Source organism: Gossypium raimondii, chromosome 5, assembly GCF_025698545.1.
Source record: "Gossypium raimondii isolate GPD5lz chromosome 5, ASM2569854v1, whole genome shotgun sequence".
Classification (NCBI taxonomy): domain Eukaryota; kingdom Viridiplantae; phylum Streptophyta; class Magnoliopsida; order Malvales; family Malvaceae; genus Gossypium; species Gossypium raimondii.
Window position 1 is genome coordinate 25,850,728 of NC_068569.1, and position 19,671 is coordinate 25,870,398.

Below are 19,671 nucleotides of genomic sequence, written 5' to 3' on the forward strand. Positions count from 1 at the left end.
GGAACATCATGCTGTTTCGGACTCGAAACAGCAATGGGAACATCAGCATTTGGAACATCTTCGATATGAAGAGTTGACATGTCACATTGTGTCAAATTCGAAATAGAATTTGGAACATTTTCTATATGAAAAGTTGGCACATCTTATTGTACCGGAGTCAAAACAGTAATTGAAACATATTCTGTTGGGGATCGACCCGTATAAACAAACAAAAAAAAGTAGAAAAAATCGAACACATTTTATTTTATGTGGAAAACTCTTCTGAAGAGGATAAAAACCACGGATTAATGAGACTTCATCTTTTCACTAAATGAATAAATAAGCGAGAGTATAATATAGATAAAATAAACCTAAATGAACTAAAGGTACAAATCCATACCCCGAAAACAAAACCCCAATTTTCATAGAGTTCTCTATTCATCTGCGACTACATCTTGTCGCCCCCAAAAGAAAAGTTTTGTAGTACATCTTTAATTGTCTTCTCGAAACAAGGATACAAGACTCCTTTAAATAGGCTAAGTTTAAAGGGCTAAAACGACTAAAATATTCCTAAAATAGTCAGAGTTCGATTGAGAAAAGATAGTAGAGTTTAACCAGGAGAAGAACCCAGTTTTTGTGGGAAACACATTGCCACGTCATAACGTCCCCATTCGCGTCATCACGACATCGAACATTGGGAAGCTTCTCGTCATGACGTTGCCAACTGATTTTAGTGTTGCGATACTGAAGTCCTTGTGTCGCGATACGGGCTGTGTTAAGTACCTGCAAACTGTTCGACAAATACGAGGCACAGCTCACATATTCGGTAAGAAGGATTGACACACCATTTTGTGTCGAACTTGAAACAGCGGTCAGGACGCCTTTAACAGAGAGTGATTGAAGAACTTTTTATAGGATCAGTTATCGAACTAAAAACAACAGTTGGAAAATCTTTGATAAGAAGAGCACTTCCCTTTTCAATCTCATCAAGAAATTTGAAAATATCATTGGAGATGAAATAACTATTGATTGTTTCCATCTGTGTAAAGATGAAAGGCTGATTGAACTTGATAATCATTTCGTTCTTTATAGTAAAAGTGCTAGTTACCACAACAAAAACACTACCATCTGTGATAAACTGTGAATCGCAAGAAACAATATCATATTGCTTACAATCCAAATAAGACAAAACATGTTTCCTGATTTCTTCTATGGAGGTAAAGCTGATCATGGCACCATCAAGTCCAAACTGGCTAATCATGCCGTAATCATGATAAATTTGTAAATTTCTTTTGGAGAATCACTGAGGAGGAGATAGTATCAGTTCAGTTGCGACTACTTGTGGGGTCAAAAGAGAAATTTGGCTTTGCATTAGCTATGAATTACCATCAGAGAAGAAATTATTCGGAAATCTCTTTTGGAGAATTCGGGAAGAAAAGATGGTATCAGTTCACAAATGCAATAACCACCTTTTCTAGAGAATTGCAGAAAAAGAGAGAGTATCAATTTACGAATGCAGTAATCCTAGGAGGTTAAAAGAAAATTTTACCTTTGCCTTCGAGTTTGAAATCGGATTTGGGGTTTTGAATTTCGAGTTTTGTATTTGTTTATGTTTAATGATTATAATTAATATATTCTTTTAACAAATAAAATTATTTATATTTATTTTTAAACCCTTTAATATTTTTTATTTTACACAAATGATCTTATTAATAACTAAGAGTGCATGAGATTCATGTACCCCTAGACTGAAAAAATTAAAAAAGAAAGAAAGAAAGAAAAAACAGTAAAGCTGGATTGTTGTTTTCACACATTAACCGCACAACACAACCGAACTTAGATATCATTCACAAACATTAATAAAATGGTTACTAAACAACACCCAAATGCCAGAATCACACAATGAAATCCAACTTGAATTGCCTAACAATGATTCAACAAAGAGAAACATTAAAAACATTATGCAAATAATACTTGAATTGAAGACGGCTAGGATGAGCGAAGCGGCTCACCTTGCCAAGCCCAAACAATGTCCTTCAGTGCTGGTCTAACATCCTGTTGAAACATATTTCGAAACTCCAATGTATCACCACAGGATTTCCTCAGCTCCACTAAGTGGAAAGATGGGGTAAACTCAAATATCTCGGCATCAATAGCCAATGCGCCTTTTCGACCTCCGTTGGATCCTTCCATTTTCATTAGCCCTCCATGCTTCTTAACTTTCAACTTCAAGTTTTGAGCAATGTCCTCTAGTTTAGATGTTATGGCAGAGAACGTATGTGTCGACGTAAATTGCACTTCCTTCTTCTCGTCATTTTCCACAAATAGTCCGGACAAATCGAATCCACTCGATAAAGAAATGATGTCGAAGGCATTCAAATTAGTTACCTTAGCCATGTCTTTCTTTGCTTCAAATGCATTGGACTTAGTCTCAGAACTAAAAGCTGCATCGATATCGGCTGGAACCAACACTTTTTCAACTTTACTCTGAATTGGTTTCGAGTTAAACCCTTTTCTGAACCACGGATTTGTCATTATTTTCGCGATTGAAATCCTAGCTTTTGGATTCGGATTGAGGATTCTTGACAGCAGCTTGGTCACTTCAGGTGAAAACCAATTAGGAAATTTGTACTCTGCCTTGCTTATTTTCCTATAGATTGCTATTAGATTCGAATCATGAAATGGCAGATAACCAGCAAGCATAACATAGAGGATCACCCCACAAGACCAGATATCGGCTTTGGCTCCATCATAACCCTTTCGGTTTATAACTTCAGGCGCTACATAAGCAGGGGTTCCACAACTTGTGTGGAGTAACCCGTCTTGATGCTTAGACTCTGCAAGCGCACTCAAACCGAAATCCGACACTTTAAGAATTCCATTTTCATCCAGGAGTAAGTTTTCCGGCTTCAGATCCCGATGATAAACGCCTCTGCTGTGGCAAAAATCAACTGCACTGATCAGTTGTTGAAAATACTTCCTTGCCATGTCCTCTCTCAACTTCCCTTTAGATACCTTCTTGAAGAGCTCACCACCTTTGGCATATTCCATAACAAAGTAAATCTTGTTCTTGCTAGCCATCACCTCATAAAGCTCCAGGATATTCGGGTGTTTAACCAGGCTCATAACCGATATCTCCCTCTTGGTTTGGTCCATCATCCCCACTTTCAAAACCTTCCCCTTGTCGATGACCTTAACCGCCACACTCTGACTGGTTTTTATATTCCTTGCATAGTAAACCTTGGCAAAGTTTCCTTGTCCTAACAATCTTCCGAATTCATACTTATGCATCAACACCTTCCCTTTATTTTCCATTCTAAAGTTCAAATCTTAACACCCTTAGATAAATTTTTATCTCCTGCAGTAACTATATATATGTATAACATCTAAAGAGCAGGAGTGGCTATAACCGGAGTGCTCAACCGTCTTCAACGAGGTCACCCTTCAACATGGCAGAGATTTTACTTTCAACTCTATTTACAATATGAATACAGGGAATGAATTTGCTGTCTGTTGAGCATCCAACATCATCGGGAATGAATGCGGGTAATTCAGAACCGGATACAACTTTATGTGCTTCAAATAAAAAGTTCACAGCATGCAAGCACATCTTTCTGCATTCCCTGGACCTGTCTGGAAGCAGTCTAAATCACACAAAGAGACAAGTCAAGAATGATTTAATCAACAGGAATGCATCATATATATGCGTTCCAAATTCATGCTTCAAAGTAGAGAATGAATAGAAAAATCAGTTTAAATATTAGAACAAAACCAAGATGGACAAAAATTAAGATATGGAAACAAACTCTTAAAGCTAACACAATATTTCATCAACATAATCAAAGGACTGAAGATATTAAGATAAAGAAATAACAGGTATGGATGGACGACATATACAATGGATCCTAGAGCTAAATCTTGAAGAGAAAAAGAACATTCTAAGCAAATAAAAGGTAGTTGAGATATGACCAAAAGGCAAAGCAAAAACATATAAAAGAACAGAACATTGTTTTTGGATCACATTTAAAGGTGTGAGCATAGTTTTACAGTTTAAATTCATGTTAGCTTAGATTTTTAGAAGGCAAAAGAAAAAAAAGTACCAAGAGATGAACATGATTCAACAAAGAAACTCAGCCAAAAAATAGAGAAGTAAAGAAAGAAGGAAGAACTCACCTATGAAGGAAAAAGAAGGGCTAAACTGAGGAAGATGGACTTTTGAGGAAGTGGTGGAAGGATGGAGATGAAAGACACAATTGTTGCAAGTACAATGAATATATTATGAGATGTAATAATTGATGTTCCTGGTTTTGAGCTATATAAAGAAAGGCTTTGTTATATAAAGTGTGGGTTAAGACAAAAGCCTGTCTTTTCTACTGCAGTCAAAACTGACATGCAAAGCAATGGTGAAAAAAAATCATAAGGCTATTTTGGGGATTCAGTGTCCATTTTTGTTAGAATAAACTTCAAAATCTTTCTGCTTTTGCTTCAAATTTTTTTTCTAAGAACGAAAACAAAAGGTCACCCTAAAAGGGGGGAGAAATGGCAGGTTCTTTTTTCTTTCAAAAACCAAACCCTCTTTTTCTTTTTTCTTAGTTTTTCAATAAGGAAGGTTTAAGGCATTAATTGAAGAAAATTGGAACACCATTATTGAACCTACAAAATAGACTCTTGGGGTGTTGGCTCCAAAACTGGTTTGCCATTTAAGGCCACTAGTTCACAGATGACATGAGACATCAGTTGGTGGACAAAATGAAACCCTTGGATTGGAGTCATTAAATATTTGATTGGTGTCAGGTCTTGACAGGGTTGAATGTTCCATAAAATTTTCCTGGACCCCACATCTTAAATTTTGAAAACGTTTGTACAACACTTTTGTGTGGTTATGGGGTTGGTAGGCCTCCTTGTTGGCCTCAAGGGCTGAACCTTATGATTGCATTTTCCTTTGCATTTCTTCTTTTATCCTTTTCAAAAGAGTCAAGGGAGATAAATAACAAGGCTTGGCATCAACTATTTTTTAACAAGGTTTTAAAAGAACAATTTTACCAAAATCCTTTTTAAAAGAGTTAAAATTCCCCTGGATGTGCACAATTGGTACAGGTAGACCTCACCAATCATGTATATAACTATTCACATAATGTGTATATAGAAATGATCATTGAGGTGGCATTAGCATATTTGCTGAGCAGAATTTGGTGATTGGAAGGTCTGGAAATAATTTATTTTTGGCTGGAAGTTGAGTGAAAGTTGCCAACCATTTTTAACTATATTCTGATATGATATGAGCATGCCTTGAAAGCTTAAAAATTCATAATTAGGACACTTCATTACTAGCAAACAAAATTAGTAGGTAAGCAACTTATAAATTTTTTAAGCCAAAACCGTAATCATAAACCAGCGATCAGATTCTATTTATGTTACATGTTTTGACTTTTTTATAATCCAAGCTGAATCTGGAATCTAAAACTCTTTTTGGTCTCCATTTTTGCTTGCCAAGCTTATTTCAACATTTCTCTCAAATGACTTTAGATTTCATCATCATTTTAAGCTGTAAAAAAAGACCAAAGTTGTTGTCAATTTGATGGGAAAATTTGGTTTGTTTTTAGCATTCTGTGACGGGATGGGATCAAAGATTGTGATCCCCTGCTCCATATTTATATCTTATCTTATTATTATTATAGCCTTTTATATACAAAGCTGAACATGAAGGGAATATTTCACTCAAAGTCTAAAGTTACATGAGGCACATGATTTCTTACGCTTCCATCAGTCCCCTGTTTTTTTTTAATAGGACTGATAATGATTCAATTTAGATTTTAGATGCATTTGTATAAAAAAATTGTCAGTTATTTTGTTGTATTTTTTTTTTTTTTAAAAATTGAAACTTAATTGAATCAAATATCAAAGATAATTAAACTACTCCGAAATAGCAACTCATCAGTTATTATTATTATTATTTTTATAAAAAAACTTTTTATATATAGGTTCAGACCTACTTTCTAAACAGGAACTGAGAAGGCCCCAGCATTGCCTCAAATGAGAATGCTTCCAAATTTAGAGTTTCTTGTTAGCTCAAGCACATAAACAAATACAAACTAAAAAAAAACGACCAAACGGAACTTTCTAAATTCCAACAAGTTTATGTTACTACGGCTCCCTTTTTCTTGAAGCACCGTATCCGAGAATGTGTAAGAACTCTCAAAGGGCTCTCTAGATAAATACAAATGAAGAATCAAGGGCTGAAAAAACAAAACCTGAAGATGCATAAACTTTACTCGGTCCGAAAACAGTTAATCTGGTATTGCTTTTAGTACCTGATTGCTTTAGCAACCTCAAAGAAATGGGCAACATTTTCTTCAGGTGTACCTACTTTAATCCCATGACCGAGATTCAATATATGTTTCCCTTTACCAGCTTTTGTCACAGTATCATGTATCCGATTGGTGATGAAGTCCTTTGAACCGAACAGAACTCCAGGATCAACGTTTCCCTGGACAGCAATATCGTGTCCAAGTCGTCTTCTACCTTCAGCCATGTCAACAGTCCAATCTAAGCTAACTACATCCACACCTGTTAAAGCTAGCCTTTCAAGCAAGCCCCCAGATCCACTTGCATAAAGGATTAGAGGAAGATCCGGATGGGTTTGTTTTACAGCATCTACAATTTGCTTCAAATACGGCAGGCTGAACTCCTCAAAATCCACCGGACTTAGCTCCGTTGCCCAAGAGTCAAATATTTGAACAGCTTGGGCTCCATTGTCAGCTTGGTACCGAATATACTTTGTCATGGAGGTCGCAAATTTCTGAAGCAAAGAATGAAGTACCTGTAGGAGGAAAAGGAGGTCACTTTCACCCCAGTTAATAACATTGTTCACTGGCAAACAGAAAACACTTATGTCGCTATTTAAGATAAGGACTGGTTCCAAAAGCAAAAAAACAAACATAAACCTTAACTACCTTGGGTTGAGAGAAGGCCAATTTTTTTATTTTTGTGAAGTTCTTCGATGAACCACCTTCAACCACATATGATGCTAGAGTGAATGGAGCGCCAACAAAACCCAATACTGCAGCTTTGTTATCTACCTGCCAAAAAGAAGGAACGGGGTGAGTCTACACTAGCTTTTGAATTCACTGAAGCATTAAGTTGGCAACAGCATTATCAATCAAGTTCTAAAAGAATTATGCAAGTTCCTTGTATAAAATGGTAGAACAAAACAATTGTAAAATTCAGATAATAGATAAGGGGGTGATGCAAGGGACTGGGAAAGCACTAGGGGATAAATATTTTGTATTCAATTAGTTATCATTGAAGCAAAATACTGCTGCAGAGACACCTAATGGCAAACCTTTCTGTTTGGGAACATTAAGGTTTACCACCTTCTCTAATTAATCCTATTATTTGTTTGCCTTCTGTATCTAAGAACATTCCGAATGTTCAACTTAGGATGTCAATGTTTTACTAAAGAAAACCAAGCCCTGAAATAATGGGAAATATAAGAAATTCAATTTAGGATGATACTATAAGAAATGTCAATATAGACCTCTTTCTTCAAGATTGTCAATGCTTCACCAACATATGGAACTGACCCCTCGGGACTAAATTCTCTCACTTGATCAACATCAGCAGCAGTGGCTATAGGGTCAAAGATAACTGGACCTTTACCCTTGATAATGTCGAAAGGTATGTTCATCCCTGAGAGAGGAGTGAGAATATCGGAGAATAAAATGACCTGTCACAATATACAATGATTTGATCAAATATAACTTGCATACGCAAAGAGCAACGGGCATATGAGGAGGGGAGAGGGTGGCTCTCTTGATACTCCAAAAAAAAACAGGATTACAAAATAAAATTTCTTACCCCATCTGGCTTGAAAACATTCCATGGCTGCAGGGAAATCTCAACGACAAGATCAACATTTTCCGATCTTTCACGAAAGGAAGGATATTTTTCACATATTATTTGATAGCTCTACAATATGAAACATTCGAAGTAAGACATAATTGAAAAGGAAATGGAACATGAAACAAACAGAAATGACCTGCTCACTTCTTTGAGATGCAAAAAGGAGATACAAACATTGAAATTACAATAAGAAAAGGTCAAAGAAAAAATATCTGCATGCATATAAATCAAAAGTGAAATAAAAGATGGTATCAAAGCATAAGCCTTGCAAAAAGAAACAAAAAGTACAACACACACACACACACAAAAAAAAGAGCACAAATATCAGAAAATACAACATTTCATTTATGCTTAATCTCAGAGAAGCATAAAAGGCATGGTTTTCAGATAACTTAAAAACACGTGGCAAGTTCTTTAGGAAATTTTCTTTCCAAATTATCATGTAATCTACTCTCGTTTCTTTTCTTCTCTTTCTTTAATGACTGGATTTTGAATGTATGAGGCTCCTTAAAAGAACACTACGGCTAGGAATTATGATATACTTTGTGCACCTTAGAATCCTCATTTTGTATATTATATAGCCTACTTTGATCCTTCTATTAGATTATCAAAGGAAAATATAAATGAATCTTTCTTTTTTCTTTTTCTTCAAAAAAGGGTTTGATAGCAGAAACTTGAAGCAGACATATTACAGTTTGAGGTATCCAATCTCCAAAGTAAATGCAGAACATTAAAAAAAAAATGCTTTTAAAACCACATTGATTTAAAAACCTGCCTTCATGTACCTCCCTGCTTGCCTCATAAGCCAAACTGGTGGTCTTTCAACATCTTGCCCTCGAACAGCATTGAGCAACAGGGGTTCTGCTAAAGCTTTTGGTTCTACTACAGCCCCTAAATCAGAATTTCACAAGTAAAACTATTAAATCAGCCATTTTCAGCAAAACATAGATAGGGCTCAATAATGCAGTCAGGCCTGATCAAAGAGATTAGTTGAAGAATAAGAATGGTGGAGAATCAATGGTGTGAATGATTCAGCTAAGTGAAATATGCTATGCTTGCATACAAGGGGATGCGATGCAAATGTACGGAAACTATATATCATGCTGAAATCAGACAGAACAAAGGTAATTTCAACCAGATTAATACTGTTTATACTTTTCAACCAATCATCAACAGAAACATGCCACAATAGAACTAAATTGCATGATCATGATCATGCATTGGTATCAAGCACGCTATTGTTATATAACCAGTAAAAATAACGAACAATGACAGACACGAAGATGGAAGAAAATCAATTCCAGTTTTTCCTTTGATTTTTCCCAAGAAGAATAAAAAAAGGAACAGAAAAGAAAAGCCCCCAATGGCTTTCAATGCTATGGTTGTTCTCATTTGCAAGCAGGCCATTGTCCAATGTCTCATCAAAGCATAGCTAACATAATTTAATTTTCAACTATAATTAACCATTCCCACTACTTCATCAGAAAATTATACACAATTAACTAATCACCATTCACCATCATATCTAACAATGGCTGCTAATTTTCACATCTGATATTAGCTCATCGATAATTTCAAGCAACTTTTCACATAGAAACCCAGACTAGAAATGGGATTCATTCACTTAAAAACATATTTGCATCTCAACTAGCCTCATAAACTCATAACTAAAACACATTAAATAACCCAATCCGGCTAGAGGTTTTCATGCTTGAGCTCCTAATTTTATAACGTTCCAAAATTTTGACTTGCCAGAAAAACCAGGAAATCCAAATCAAATAACACAGTAGTAATCTTAAGATTGAAAATAAAGTTGAAATTAAAAGGAAAAGAAAACAGAAGAGTACCACCAAGAGAGCATTGGATGAATCTGCGCTTACGATTGGAAAAAGATGAACTTTTTGAAGGGACAACGAGAGAAGCAGTAAAAGAAGAAACTGAGGTACAAGACATTATTTTTGGTTCCAATTAGAATTGCCTGACAAAGTTTCAGTGTTAGAGTTTGATTTTGAAGATGGGTCTCAACTCTCAACTCATCTATTAAGAGCTTGTTTCATTGCTGCTGGGTCTTTGACAGGGAATTAGAGTTTAGATAGAAAAAAAGATAAGGAAATGGTAAAATGTAATCTTTTAAAGAAATGTCCCAAAGTCGTGTCGTCTCCTTTTGCCACCTCAACTTTACTGTTGGCCAATGCCATACCCATTATTTTATTATTATTTTGACCCTTTTTTATAAATAAAAAAATTGTCATTTTAATTTTTACACTAAAAGGAAAAAAACAATCAATCCCGAAACCCAAATCTCTCGAAACAACTTGCTGAGTTCTGTCTGTGCCTTGGCCATTTTCAGACAACCTGCAAAGTTAAAGTTTTTTGTTCAAACAATTTTCAAGACCCTTCCCCAAGATCTTTTCCTACAAAAATGAAACGTAAGAAATGGTCAGAGCTTGAAGAACAAACCCTTTTGTCCAAATACTCTGATCTTCTCAATTCAGGAACTTTATCCAAGCTCAAAACCAGAGAGAAAAAGTTCAAGCCCATAGCTGATCATGTTAACTCGGTTCATCATCTTCAAGATCCCATTACTTTTCCTTTCAAATGGTCTTGGCGAGATGTGTCTATTAAGGTTCAAAACATGAGGCACCAGTATTTAGGGGTGAAGCAGAAGATTAGGATTTCAAAGGACGAGTTTAATTGGAAAGATGGTGAGAACCATTGGGAAAACTTTTTGAAGTATAAAGAGGTTTTCGGTGATGTGGAACTTGAAGTAAAAGGAAAGAAAGGGATTGAAAGTAATGGTAATGGGAGTGATTTGTTTGAGGATTGTTGTGACTTGGGGTTTGCAATTGATAGTGAGGATTTCGAGGAGGAAGAGGAAGATGATGGTGTTGGTGGGGATGGAGATGGGGATGATGGTGGCGATGAGAAGCTGGGGCCTGAGGGTGAGTTTGGAGGGGAGAGGGAATTTGGTGATATTGGTATTTCTCGTGTTAGAAAATCAAGTAAAGGTGTAGGAGGAAGCAAGGGTTTTGGATTGCTTGGAACACAAGTATTGGAGTTGAGAGATGGGGTGGTGAGGAGGGAAGAGAAAAGGAAGGAAAGAGAGTTTGCAAGAGAGAAAGTTGAGATGGAGAGGGAGCATAAGAGGAGGGAAGTGGAGTTTGGGAAAGAAAAGCTATGGAGTGAGAGGGAGGAGAGGATGGAGGATTGGGAAATGGAGTTGGAGGAAAGGGAGCTATTTTGGGCTAGGAAGGAAGGTGAAAGAAGATTGAGGTTAGAGAAGGAATTGGATGAGGAGAGGAGGAAGAGGAGGGAAATGGAAGAAAAGCTCGAAGAGGAGGCGATGGAGTGGAGGGAGAGGCTGTTGGGATTGCAAATTGAACATGAGAAAGCAATGATGCAAATGCATATGGAAGCATGCCAGAACCAAATGCAGATTCTCGGGGTTATGGCTAGGCTTTTTTGTCAGTTTTATGGTTCAGCAAATGATGGTTTAGCAGCTGGTTTAGGAGGTTTGCCTCCTCAAGTTTTACAAAATTTGCAGCATCCCGGAGGATTAGGTGATAATGGGAAGCCTGATTCCAGTTCTCCATCTGAGTTCATCTAGAGTATGATTTAATCACTTCCTGTGAATAGTAATGTTGTTGAAGCCCTAATAAAGTGTAAAGTTAATTGAGTTTTATTAGCAAATTGAATGTTTGTATGATAGCTTGATTGAATGGGATGTTACTGTCAACTTCAGTTTCCTTGATTCTTTTTTATGGTACAAAATCATGCAAATTTTTGTTTTAAGGGTGATGTTAACTTAGTTTGATGTTTCTTTGGAGTTTGATGTTCTTTTACTCTTGTGATGTTTCAGTTTGTACTCTTTTTGACATTTTTAACTTGAGGTCACTTCCAATCCAAAAAAAAAATTGAGGTTTTTTAATTGCTTTTACTTCTTGGTATTGATTGATGCATATGATCCATTATTTTTACTTTACAGTGAAAAGAAATCAAACCATATTCATCTAAAATAAAGTTGTTTTGCTGTTTTCCTCTGTTCACTGCCAAAGCAAAAATGAACCTGCTTTTGTTGTATTATACCATGCTGCTCTGACTCTTCATTTTTCTTAAAGTACTTGCATTTGATATCTGTTTCCGATGCATACACGGATGTCAGTATGAGATGGGGATATGCCCCTCCAAGTATCCTCCAAATATATGGAAGAAAGAAAAAACTGAACATACCTGTAACTGACACTCACACCTGGGTCCAAGTAAAATAGATATTATTTTTCCACTAGGATGGAGTTTACTTTTTAGAGCTATATCGGTCAATTCTAGAGGAGATATTGTTAAGGCACCGTATAGAATAAAGTTTAGTTTTTTACCAAGTTTCCTAGGAATGGGAACTACTAATTTTCCTTTGAAAGCATGCATAATTTGTACGTACTTGCTTCCCCATCTTTGCTTTATGCCTTGATCCTTTATTTATTGTGAGGACTCTTGCTTGAATCAGATATTTTCATGTTTCATGGTAGTAGCTTAATGTGAATGAGCCTGAAATGCTATAATTCTTTCGTACCTGAACTGCTAAGTTACCTGATGTGTAGTTATGGAAATTTAGCAAGAAATGTGCTGTTTATTCCATTTGCATGGTTTGGTTTTAACTCAAAATAACTTCTATGGCTATTAGTTTGTGTTTCAGTATAAGCATTCTTTACATGGCGTTTGTATCTTTATGTGTTCTGAAGTGGTTGGTCTAGTAGTTTAGAATGGTGAGATCAAATTTCTAAACCTGGCTCGGCTTTCGCACTTCAATTAACAGTTTTTGAGTCGTCTTGTTTACAAAACCAACTTGTTGATGTTTCTTTCAATACAATACATTCTATATGCTACTTATTGCTTTTTCGGGTTTTCCTTGTGCATTTCTTATTCTCTGTTTGATCATGTTTGTTGTTTTATTGTCTAAAACCACATGTTGCATGATGGAGAAATAAGTTTATGGTTAGGAGAGAATTGGTGAGCGAACCAGACGAGAAGAATCAGGACTTATGGGCAAGTAAAATGGGGCAGGCAGCTATGGTCCTCCGAATATATAGAAAAACTTGGAAAATTTTAGTTTACCCATGTTGGAGTCACTTTTATTCAATATTCACCTTCTGAGTCCAGTTAACAGGTAAAGGGGATAGAGTTTACGATGAGATTGGTGATTCAGCATGTCGCAAATGAGAAACCGAGCATTGATAGTTGTCTCCTCGAGCAAGTGCAGGTTCATTAAGTTATCACTTGTCTTGCTTTGCAATTTAGTTTCAAATATGAATATTTGTTGGATATGAATACATGCATTTGAAAGAGCCTCATTTCTAGATATGTAACCAAAGCAAATGTTTTCTTCTTTTCATTTTGTTTATTAAGAAACTTTTCTAATAGCTAACATATGCAAGGAAAATATTGTTCTGCTGACATTAAATTCCTGAATGGGGTTAGTATTGCCCTATTTTCATATTTTTTGTATTTGCTTAGGTAAGGCAAATGCAAAAATTAAGAACTTAAAACTTAGCCACCTCACGTTAGCGTCCTGGTCCTTGGCAAGCACGTAAAGGCGTTTTTATGGTTGTGGACCGTGATATAAGCATTATGAAATAGCAGAGTAAAAAACAGAAATACCTTTGGCTAAAAGTAATGCAAAAAGGGTATCATTTTCACTGATTCTGCACAAAATTACAATGGCCATCCGGATTGTCCAGAGATTCGTCTGCTCCAACAGTTGCTGTTTATTGTGAAGTTCACATGATGACAACTCAATCTACTGTACAATCAGTTGAATGATATATGGGACAACATTTTCCTAACTAAATCAAATTTTAAAGTAAACTGTGGACCTTTGTTACTCGGACTCAGCCCCAGATACATGTATCTCCATACCATGAAAATGAAGAGTAACATGGATCATGCAACTATGTACTCATGGCTCATACAACTATCTCCTAAACTGCGCTCTCGCTTAAAATACAGGGACAACTTTGAAATGAAAGGAAGGTGAAAATGATTCAGAAGATGGTATCAACCGTAAGCTTCCTTTTCGGAGGAGTCTTCTCTATGATCTGCTTTTGCCGGTCCATGAAAGTAGAACCCTTGTTAGCAAATAATCTTCGAAGATTAATCACTGAAAGCTCATTAAAGCTACCAACTGCAAGATCAGCCTGCCCTAGATCGTACCTGCATGTTTTCATTTTTCATGTCAATCAATTTCCAATTTGCAGGTTTCAGATGGCTTCCCAAAGATTAGAAAGGTGCACAAGTGTAAGAAAACAAGTTCCTTCATATCTAATCATGACATAAAAACCAAGCACAACAAATCAATACATTGCCCAAAATTGATCATACAATATGTTTGTTTGTTATGACATTTATCAAGGCTTAATTTTTACTTCACTAATATCTTCTGCCTGAGAAGGTTTTGAAATGAAGCATAATTGTTCACATGACCAATGTTACTCTGGTTCGAGTGTGTCAAATGCAGGTATACACCAAACATGCGTATGATCAATTTTTTCTAAGTTTTGCCAGTAGTTGGAGAGTCATATCCCTATACCTATACCTGGGACAAGTCAGACATGGATACTCAAGAAATGAAATGAAGAGACGGAGAAACATAGCACGTAATTTCTCTAGTAAAAGGACGATAAGAATACAACCCCCTATCGCTTTCTGCTAATCTGATTGCATTTCCAGTAAAGTATCTCTTAAACTTGCAACATTGATACGTTTGTCATATGCACTAACTATGCATATTCTAAACATAGATCTAAAAACCACTCTTAAAAGGGTCACTTTGAGGTTTATTCCCAAGTGTAAAAGACCAAGGGTTACATCCCTGTTTTATTATTTGCTTCCTATAAGCTATAGCAGAAGTATATCAGATAATTTATTATTAAACAGGGGTTCGGTTCTATATCACATTTCATAAATGGTTTCTATCAAATGCTGCAATTAAGTGTCCATGTAGGAATGATAGCATGTTTCTATGTTAATGAAACACATACGCAGGGTGGGAGCCAATCAATGCCACAGCCATCATTGTACAGTTATGAGCTGCAGTAATGCCACGTGGATCATCCTCAAACACTACGCACTTAGATGGTTTACGATCCAGCTGCAAGGGATTAATAGGAATTTATCAAAAAGAGAACAAATTAGCAACAAAAAGAAGCTTCTGTAATCAACTTCAATAGTTTCTTTCTATAGAGGCATCTATTATGGCTACAAGTTAAAAACTCAACCACCATTCTCAATAATCAAGAAATTAAATGCATTCAAGTGCAGGTGCTTCATATAGATTTTAGAAGAGAACTAAAATAACAGTGATAGAAAGTTTCTTTAACCTAATTGGCATAGATAGAAATTATCTCAACCACCATTTTAATTCTTGCAATTGTCATCTGTTACAAAGAATATAGTATTTAGCAAGTGCTTCAAATTGATTGACATATTGGAAAGCTTTCAAGCCTAAAATCGGTAATAAACACACGCTCAAGCTTCATTAAGAACTCTCAGTCATGTCAGTGGCAGCTGGTATTGTGAAGTGAGCAGATACAACACTCACCTGCAGGTTAACATAGCAAAGATTGAAGACAACTCTTTTGCATACCCATAAGACAGTAAATTTCTCCTTGTTACTTAAAGAGAACTGAGAACAATGAAATTTTCCAAATATTGGAGCAAACATCTTAAGAAATAAAAGAAATTTCACCCAGAAAAAATAGATCGCAATACTATCTAAAAATTTCTCACAGCAATATGACAAACTCAAATGTAGGTCCCAAACCATATTGATAATTAAGAGGATAAATACTCTAACAATGATAGGTGAGATGCATGAAGCCTTGATCTTAAATGGAAAATACCTTCACAGCTGCTGACAAAAATCTATGAGCTATTGACTCCATACCATCTTCCTCAGAAATTATTGCCTGTGAACAATTAAAGAAATTTACCAGATTAGAACCTTACTACCTCTGAATTTCATTGACTATATATGGTCTTGAGACCATCATTGGAGAAAGGAACATAAAGAACAGATTTTCCATACTATACAATGCACAAGATCATCCATATATTATTCAATTTCCCCTAAATGAACAGTTTTCTACAGTAACACAGGAACGATTAGAAAAGGTCTTCATGTAGAAAAGTTTTATAAAAAAATTGGCATCTCTAGACAGCAAAAGAACTGCAACGATATTGGTTGCCACCATACAAGAGAAACATAAAATACTTGGAAATACAAAGAACCTGGAAATACTTCTTGAGGCCAATTCGTTCTAAAGCATCAACCATGTTCCTTCGATCAAGACTTGAAACCACAGCACAAGGGATGTGAGCCGTAGATACAGCATCAAGCCATTCTTCTAGACCTTCCATTGGTTTTCTTAGCTGAATGAAGATGAAAGCAGCAATATTGTTTGTTAACTTGGAAGACAAATTTAAAACCCATTATATCAATTGAACAAGCACTCACCTTTGGAAGATTATCATAATAAATCTGTGAGAGCCTCAACTTCAATCTATCTACTTCACTTTCTATGGTTTCCCAGCGCAAAATCTAAAAATGTTGGGAAACTCATAAGAGACATAAAAAAGAGAGCATAATATGACTGCATATGGGATTAATCAAGAAAGCTGAACTTAAGGGGAAATCAAGAAACCCTCATCTAATTCACCTTTCTTTCCTATTTATTTGTTAAAACTGAGATTAAATTTTACGACAAGAAAAAAGAAAGATATACTATCTAATGAAGACACCAAATACAATCATAATTAAGAACCAATAATTTTATGACAATAATTGTTGCAACTTTCTGGCTTTTCACATCACATCACAGTGACAAGCTACATCCCCTCTCAAATCCCCAATTATTAAAAGAGCATCAAGCACTAAGTTGCTTAAATAGCTGAACATCCGAAAACATAATCCAAATTATTAAAGCACCAAAAATACCCGAACCTTATGCAATACATGATCAGCACTTGCATAAAGCATCAACTTTTGAGCATCAGCCTCAGGAGGAATTTCCTTTCCTGCACAAGATTCAGTAAAAAAAACATTAGGATTTTTATATGGCAGGAAATTTTCTAAATCAATAGTTGGTTTCAAGTTCAATTAGCAAAAGGAATCTAATTCCATTTTCAAGTTAGGGGATTTCAAACTCGCTAAGATACTTCTCCATTAATACAGGAAGGAAAATCAAAGCTCCTTTAAGCTTACAGATGATTTCAATGTTGATAAATCTAAAACCCTCTTTAACTATTATAAAGGATGATTTATTGGAATCTATTAAAGACTCTCATCATCTACACAAGGTTATGAAGAAAAAAATACATGACAACATACATAACTTATCCGACTTTCCTCTATTCCTAGCATTTATACTGAAGCCACAAAAGTGCATGTACATACCCTCTTCCAAGGCAAGTTGTTTCCAAGCATTTAACTTGAGAGCTCCAGTATTTGCCTGCATGCCAAAAATGAAAACAGTATAAATTAACATTCAATTTAATTTTTCAAGGTACTCCCATCTAACGCCACACAGCATAAGAAGTTTCAAGCATAAAGCCAAGCTGATTAACAGTAAAAGTAAGATAGAAAATTTTACATTATAGAAATTTACATTTTAGTTGGTTATGACTACTATATCACAAGCTTAATTTATAGTATTTAATTCCAAATCAACAAGCCAAGCAAATATGCATAAAAGGTCAATCAGAAGTATAAATCAATCAACATATGACTTATTTGTATAGGGAAAATATTAAGACTTACCACCACATCATCCCAAGAGAAAATGAGACCATATGCTTCATCCGGTTTCATGGCATAGCGAATTCGCTTAAGAAAACCCTCTTGTAATCTATCATTCAAGAAATCCTATTCGAACCAAAAGAAATCCGTAAGATAATAACATGGCCAAACTTGTAGAAAACCAGATCAACCAATCGAATGAATAAAGAGTAACTTAAAATTCCTTACCACATCAACCTTTAAAGGCCCGTCCAACCTGAAAGTCTCAAAACCTTCTCCATACTCGGCTCCAATAGCCTAAAGGGCATAAAACATGAACAAAACCATCAAAATTTATCGACACATAAAAATTTAAAGAAAAAACAAAACTAAACCCAAAGCAACTCCTCTACTAAATTCACAGAATTTACCAAAAACTATCTTCTTTCACAGGGAATGTACCACAAACTCTGATATTAACGAAAAGCTACCTTCTTTCCATGAGAAAAATCACACAAAAAAATACCCAGTAATAAAAAATTGCTACTTTAAAACAATTAAAACAATTTCCGAGAACCACCTACTCCAAGATACAAGAGAAAAGGGTACCTCTTGCATGAAAAGCTTGTTGGGTTTAACAGAAAAGCCATCAAAAGAGCAATCTTCATCAAACCCAGACGAATTTTTTATCACTAACCGATGCTGAACAAAGTTCAACCGCTTTGATTTCTGTCAAAACGAACAAGCGATTAATATCAATAAACCACTTAAAATGAATATGATAATAAAAAGACGAAAAGAAAAAATAAACAAACCGATAATCTCAGCTTTGAAGAAGAGAGTGGAGGAGAAAAACAAAAAGAAGATCTCAGCTGTAGTAAAGAAGAAGAGGTTCTGAAATTAGTATCCATTTTCTTTGGCCTGGAAAACAAAGGTACACAAGACGAGAGATAAAGAAAGAAAAGCTTTGTTATGTACCAAAAACATAATAATGATAAAGCTTTGGGGGGGTTTTTTGTTTTTTGGATATTTTTATTTTAATTGAAATGCACGTGTAAGGTTCACCTGGATATCACGTGACTATCAAGATTGTGAAGCTCTGCTTGCTCGTTCCACAAAAATTAGCAGAGATAGAAAGGGAGAAAAATCCATAAATACTTTGGTTTTGGATTTGGATTTATATATAAGTAATAATTTACTTCTTCCTGGATTTATTAATTTAATTTTCTTATTTAATATCCTAAATTTTAATCAAGAAATTAGCTTTTGGATGAAATTAAGCTACACCATAGTTTTAAATTGTATCCTTTTTATATTCTTTGTCCTAAGGATGGATATTAGATTTGTGATTTGGACAGCTATGGTTGGTTTCTGGTTGAGTAAATTATAGTTTTATATTTTTAATCATTTTGAGAAAATTCTAAATTTAGATTATGTTCAAAAAGATAATTAAAATTTATATTAATTTCGTAAATATTAAATAATTATATTTACGGATTCAGACATCGAAAATGGGGTTCCAAAACCTCTATTTCCAACACCACTTGTAACGACCTAATTTTCAGTTGTCTTAAAAAAGGTGGTTTCGAAACTCTATTTTTTATATTCGAATCCTCAAATATTATTATTTAATATTTACGAGATTAGTATGAAGTTTAATCAGAGTTTGCTCCTTTAATTTGTTAAATGGATAGTTAACTAAGGTACAAGCTTAGTGATCCTAAAATCAGTGATGTTAGAAAATGAGATATTGAGATCTCATTTCCGTCATAATGAGCCCATACATATTTTTATTAAATATTTAAAGAGTTATTATATAGGCAAATTGAATTTTGAATAAGTAATTTTGTTGAATTAGTGACTAATTAAAGTATAATGACTAAATTAAAAAATGATAAAAATTAATCGTTATAGATTTTAATTGCTGAAGGACTTAAATAATAATTGAAACAAGGTCTAAGTAGCAATTTAACCTCTTAAATAGGTGGTCGACGGTTCGGTAAGTTTGATTGATTAAAATATGT

The 19,671-nt window shown here is 35.1% G+C and overlaps 3 protein-coding genes across 6 annotated transcripts; all 3 read right to left on the minus strand.

The window, feature by feature from the left end:
• Positions 1 to 1,792: 1,792 nt before the first annotated feature.
• Positions 1,793 to 4,556, minus strand: LOC105770456 (CBL-interacting protein kinase 18). The gene is made up of 2 exons (XM_012591664.2): positions 4,153 to 4,556; positions 1,793 to 3,623 (listed from the first exon to the last, which is right to left on the minus strand). Exon 2 carries the CDS (start codon positions 3,292 to 3,294, stop codon positions 1,969 to 1,971), a length of 1,326 nt encoding a protein of 441 aa, XP_012447118.1. The 5' UTR covers positions 3,295 to 3,623; positions 4,153 to 4,556; the 3' UTR covers positions 1,793 to 1,968.
• A 1,347-nt stretch (positions 4,557 to 5,903) lies between these two features.
• LOC105770458 (uroporphyrinogen decarboxylase) lies at positions 5,904 to 9,991 on the minus strand. Of its 4 annotated transcripts, none has more exons than XM_052631420.1 (6): positions 9,732 to 9,991; positions 8,657 to 8,763; positions 7,837 to 7,947; positions 7,517 to 7,705; positions 6,933 to 7,058; positions 5,904 to 6,799 (listed from the first exon to the last, which is right to left on the minus strand). In XM_052631420.1, exons 1-6 carry the CDS (start codon positions 9,832 to 9,834, stop codon positions 6,284 to 6,286), a joined length of 1,152 nt encoding a protein of 383 aa, XP_052487380.1. In that variant the 5' UTR covers positions 9,835 to 9,991; the 3' UTR covers positions 5,904 to 6,283. The 4 variants fall into 4 exon arrangements, with proteins under 4 accessions (XP_052487380.1, XP_012447121.1, XP_052487379.1 ...); XM_012591667.2 differs by having other exon boundaries at positions 8,657 to 8,772; XM_052631419.1 differs by having other exon boundaries at positions 9,729 to 9,991.
• Positions 9,992 to 13,549: 3,558 nt separating this feature from the next.
• LOC105770459 (5-amino-6-(5-phospho-D-ribitylamino)uracil phosphatase, chloroplastic) lies at positions 13,550 to 18,644 on the minus strand. Its single transcript, XM_012591669.2, has 11 exons — positions 18,463 to 18,644; positions 18,257 to 18,376; positions 17,897 to 17,965; positions 17,690 to 17,794; positions 17,327 to 17,381; positions 16,874 to 16,947; positions 16,388 to 16,471; positions 16,162 to 16,302; positions 15,774 to 15,839; positions 14,913 to 15,022; positions 13,550 to 14,085 (listed from the first exon to the last, which is right to left on the minus strand). The coding sequence occupies exons 1-11, from the start codon at positions 18,556 to 18,558 to the stop codon at positions 13,917 to 13,919; spliced, it is 1,089 nt and encodes a 362-aa protein (XP_012447123.1). The 5' UTR covers positions 18,559 to 18,644; the 3' UTR covers positions 13,550 to 13,916.
• Between the last annotated feature and the right edge of the window lie 1,027 nt (positions 18,645 to 19,671).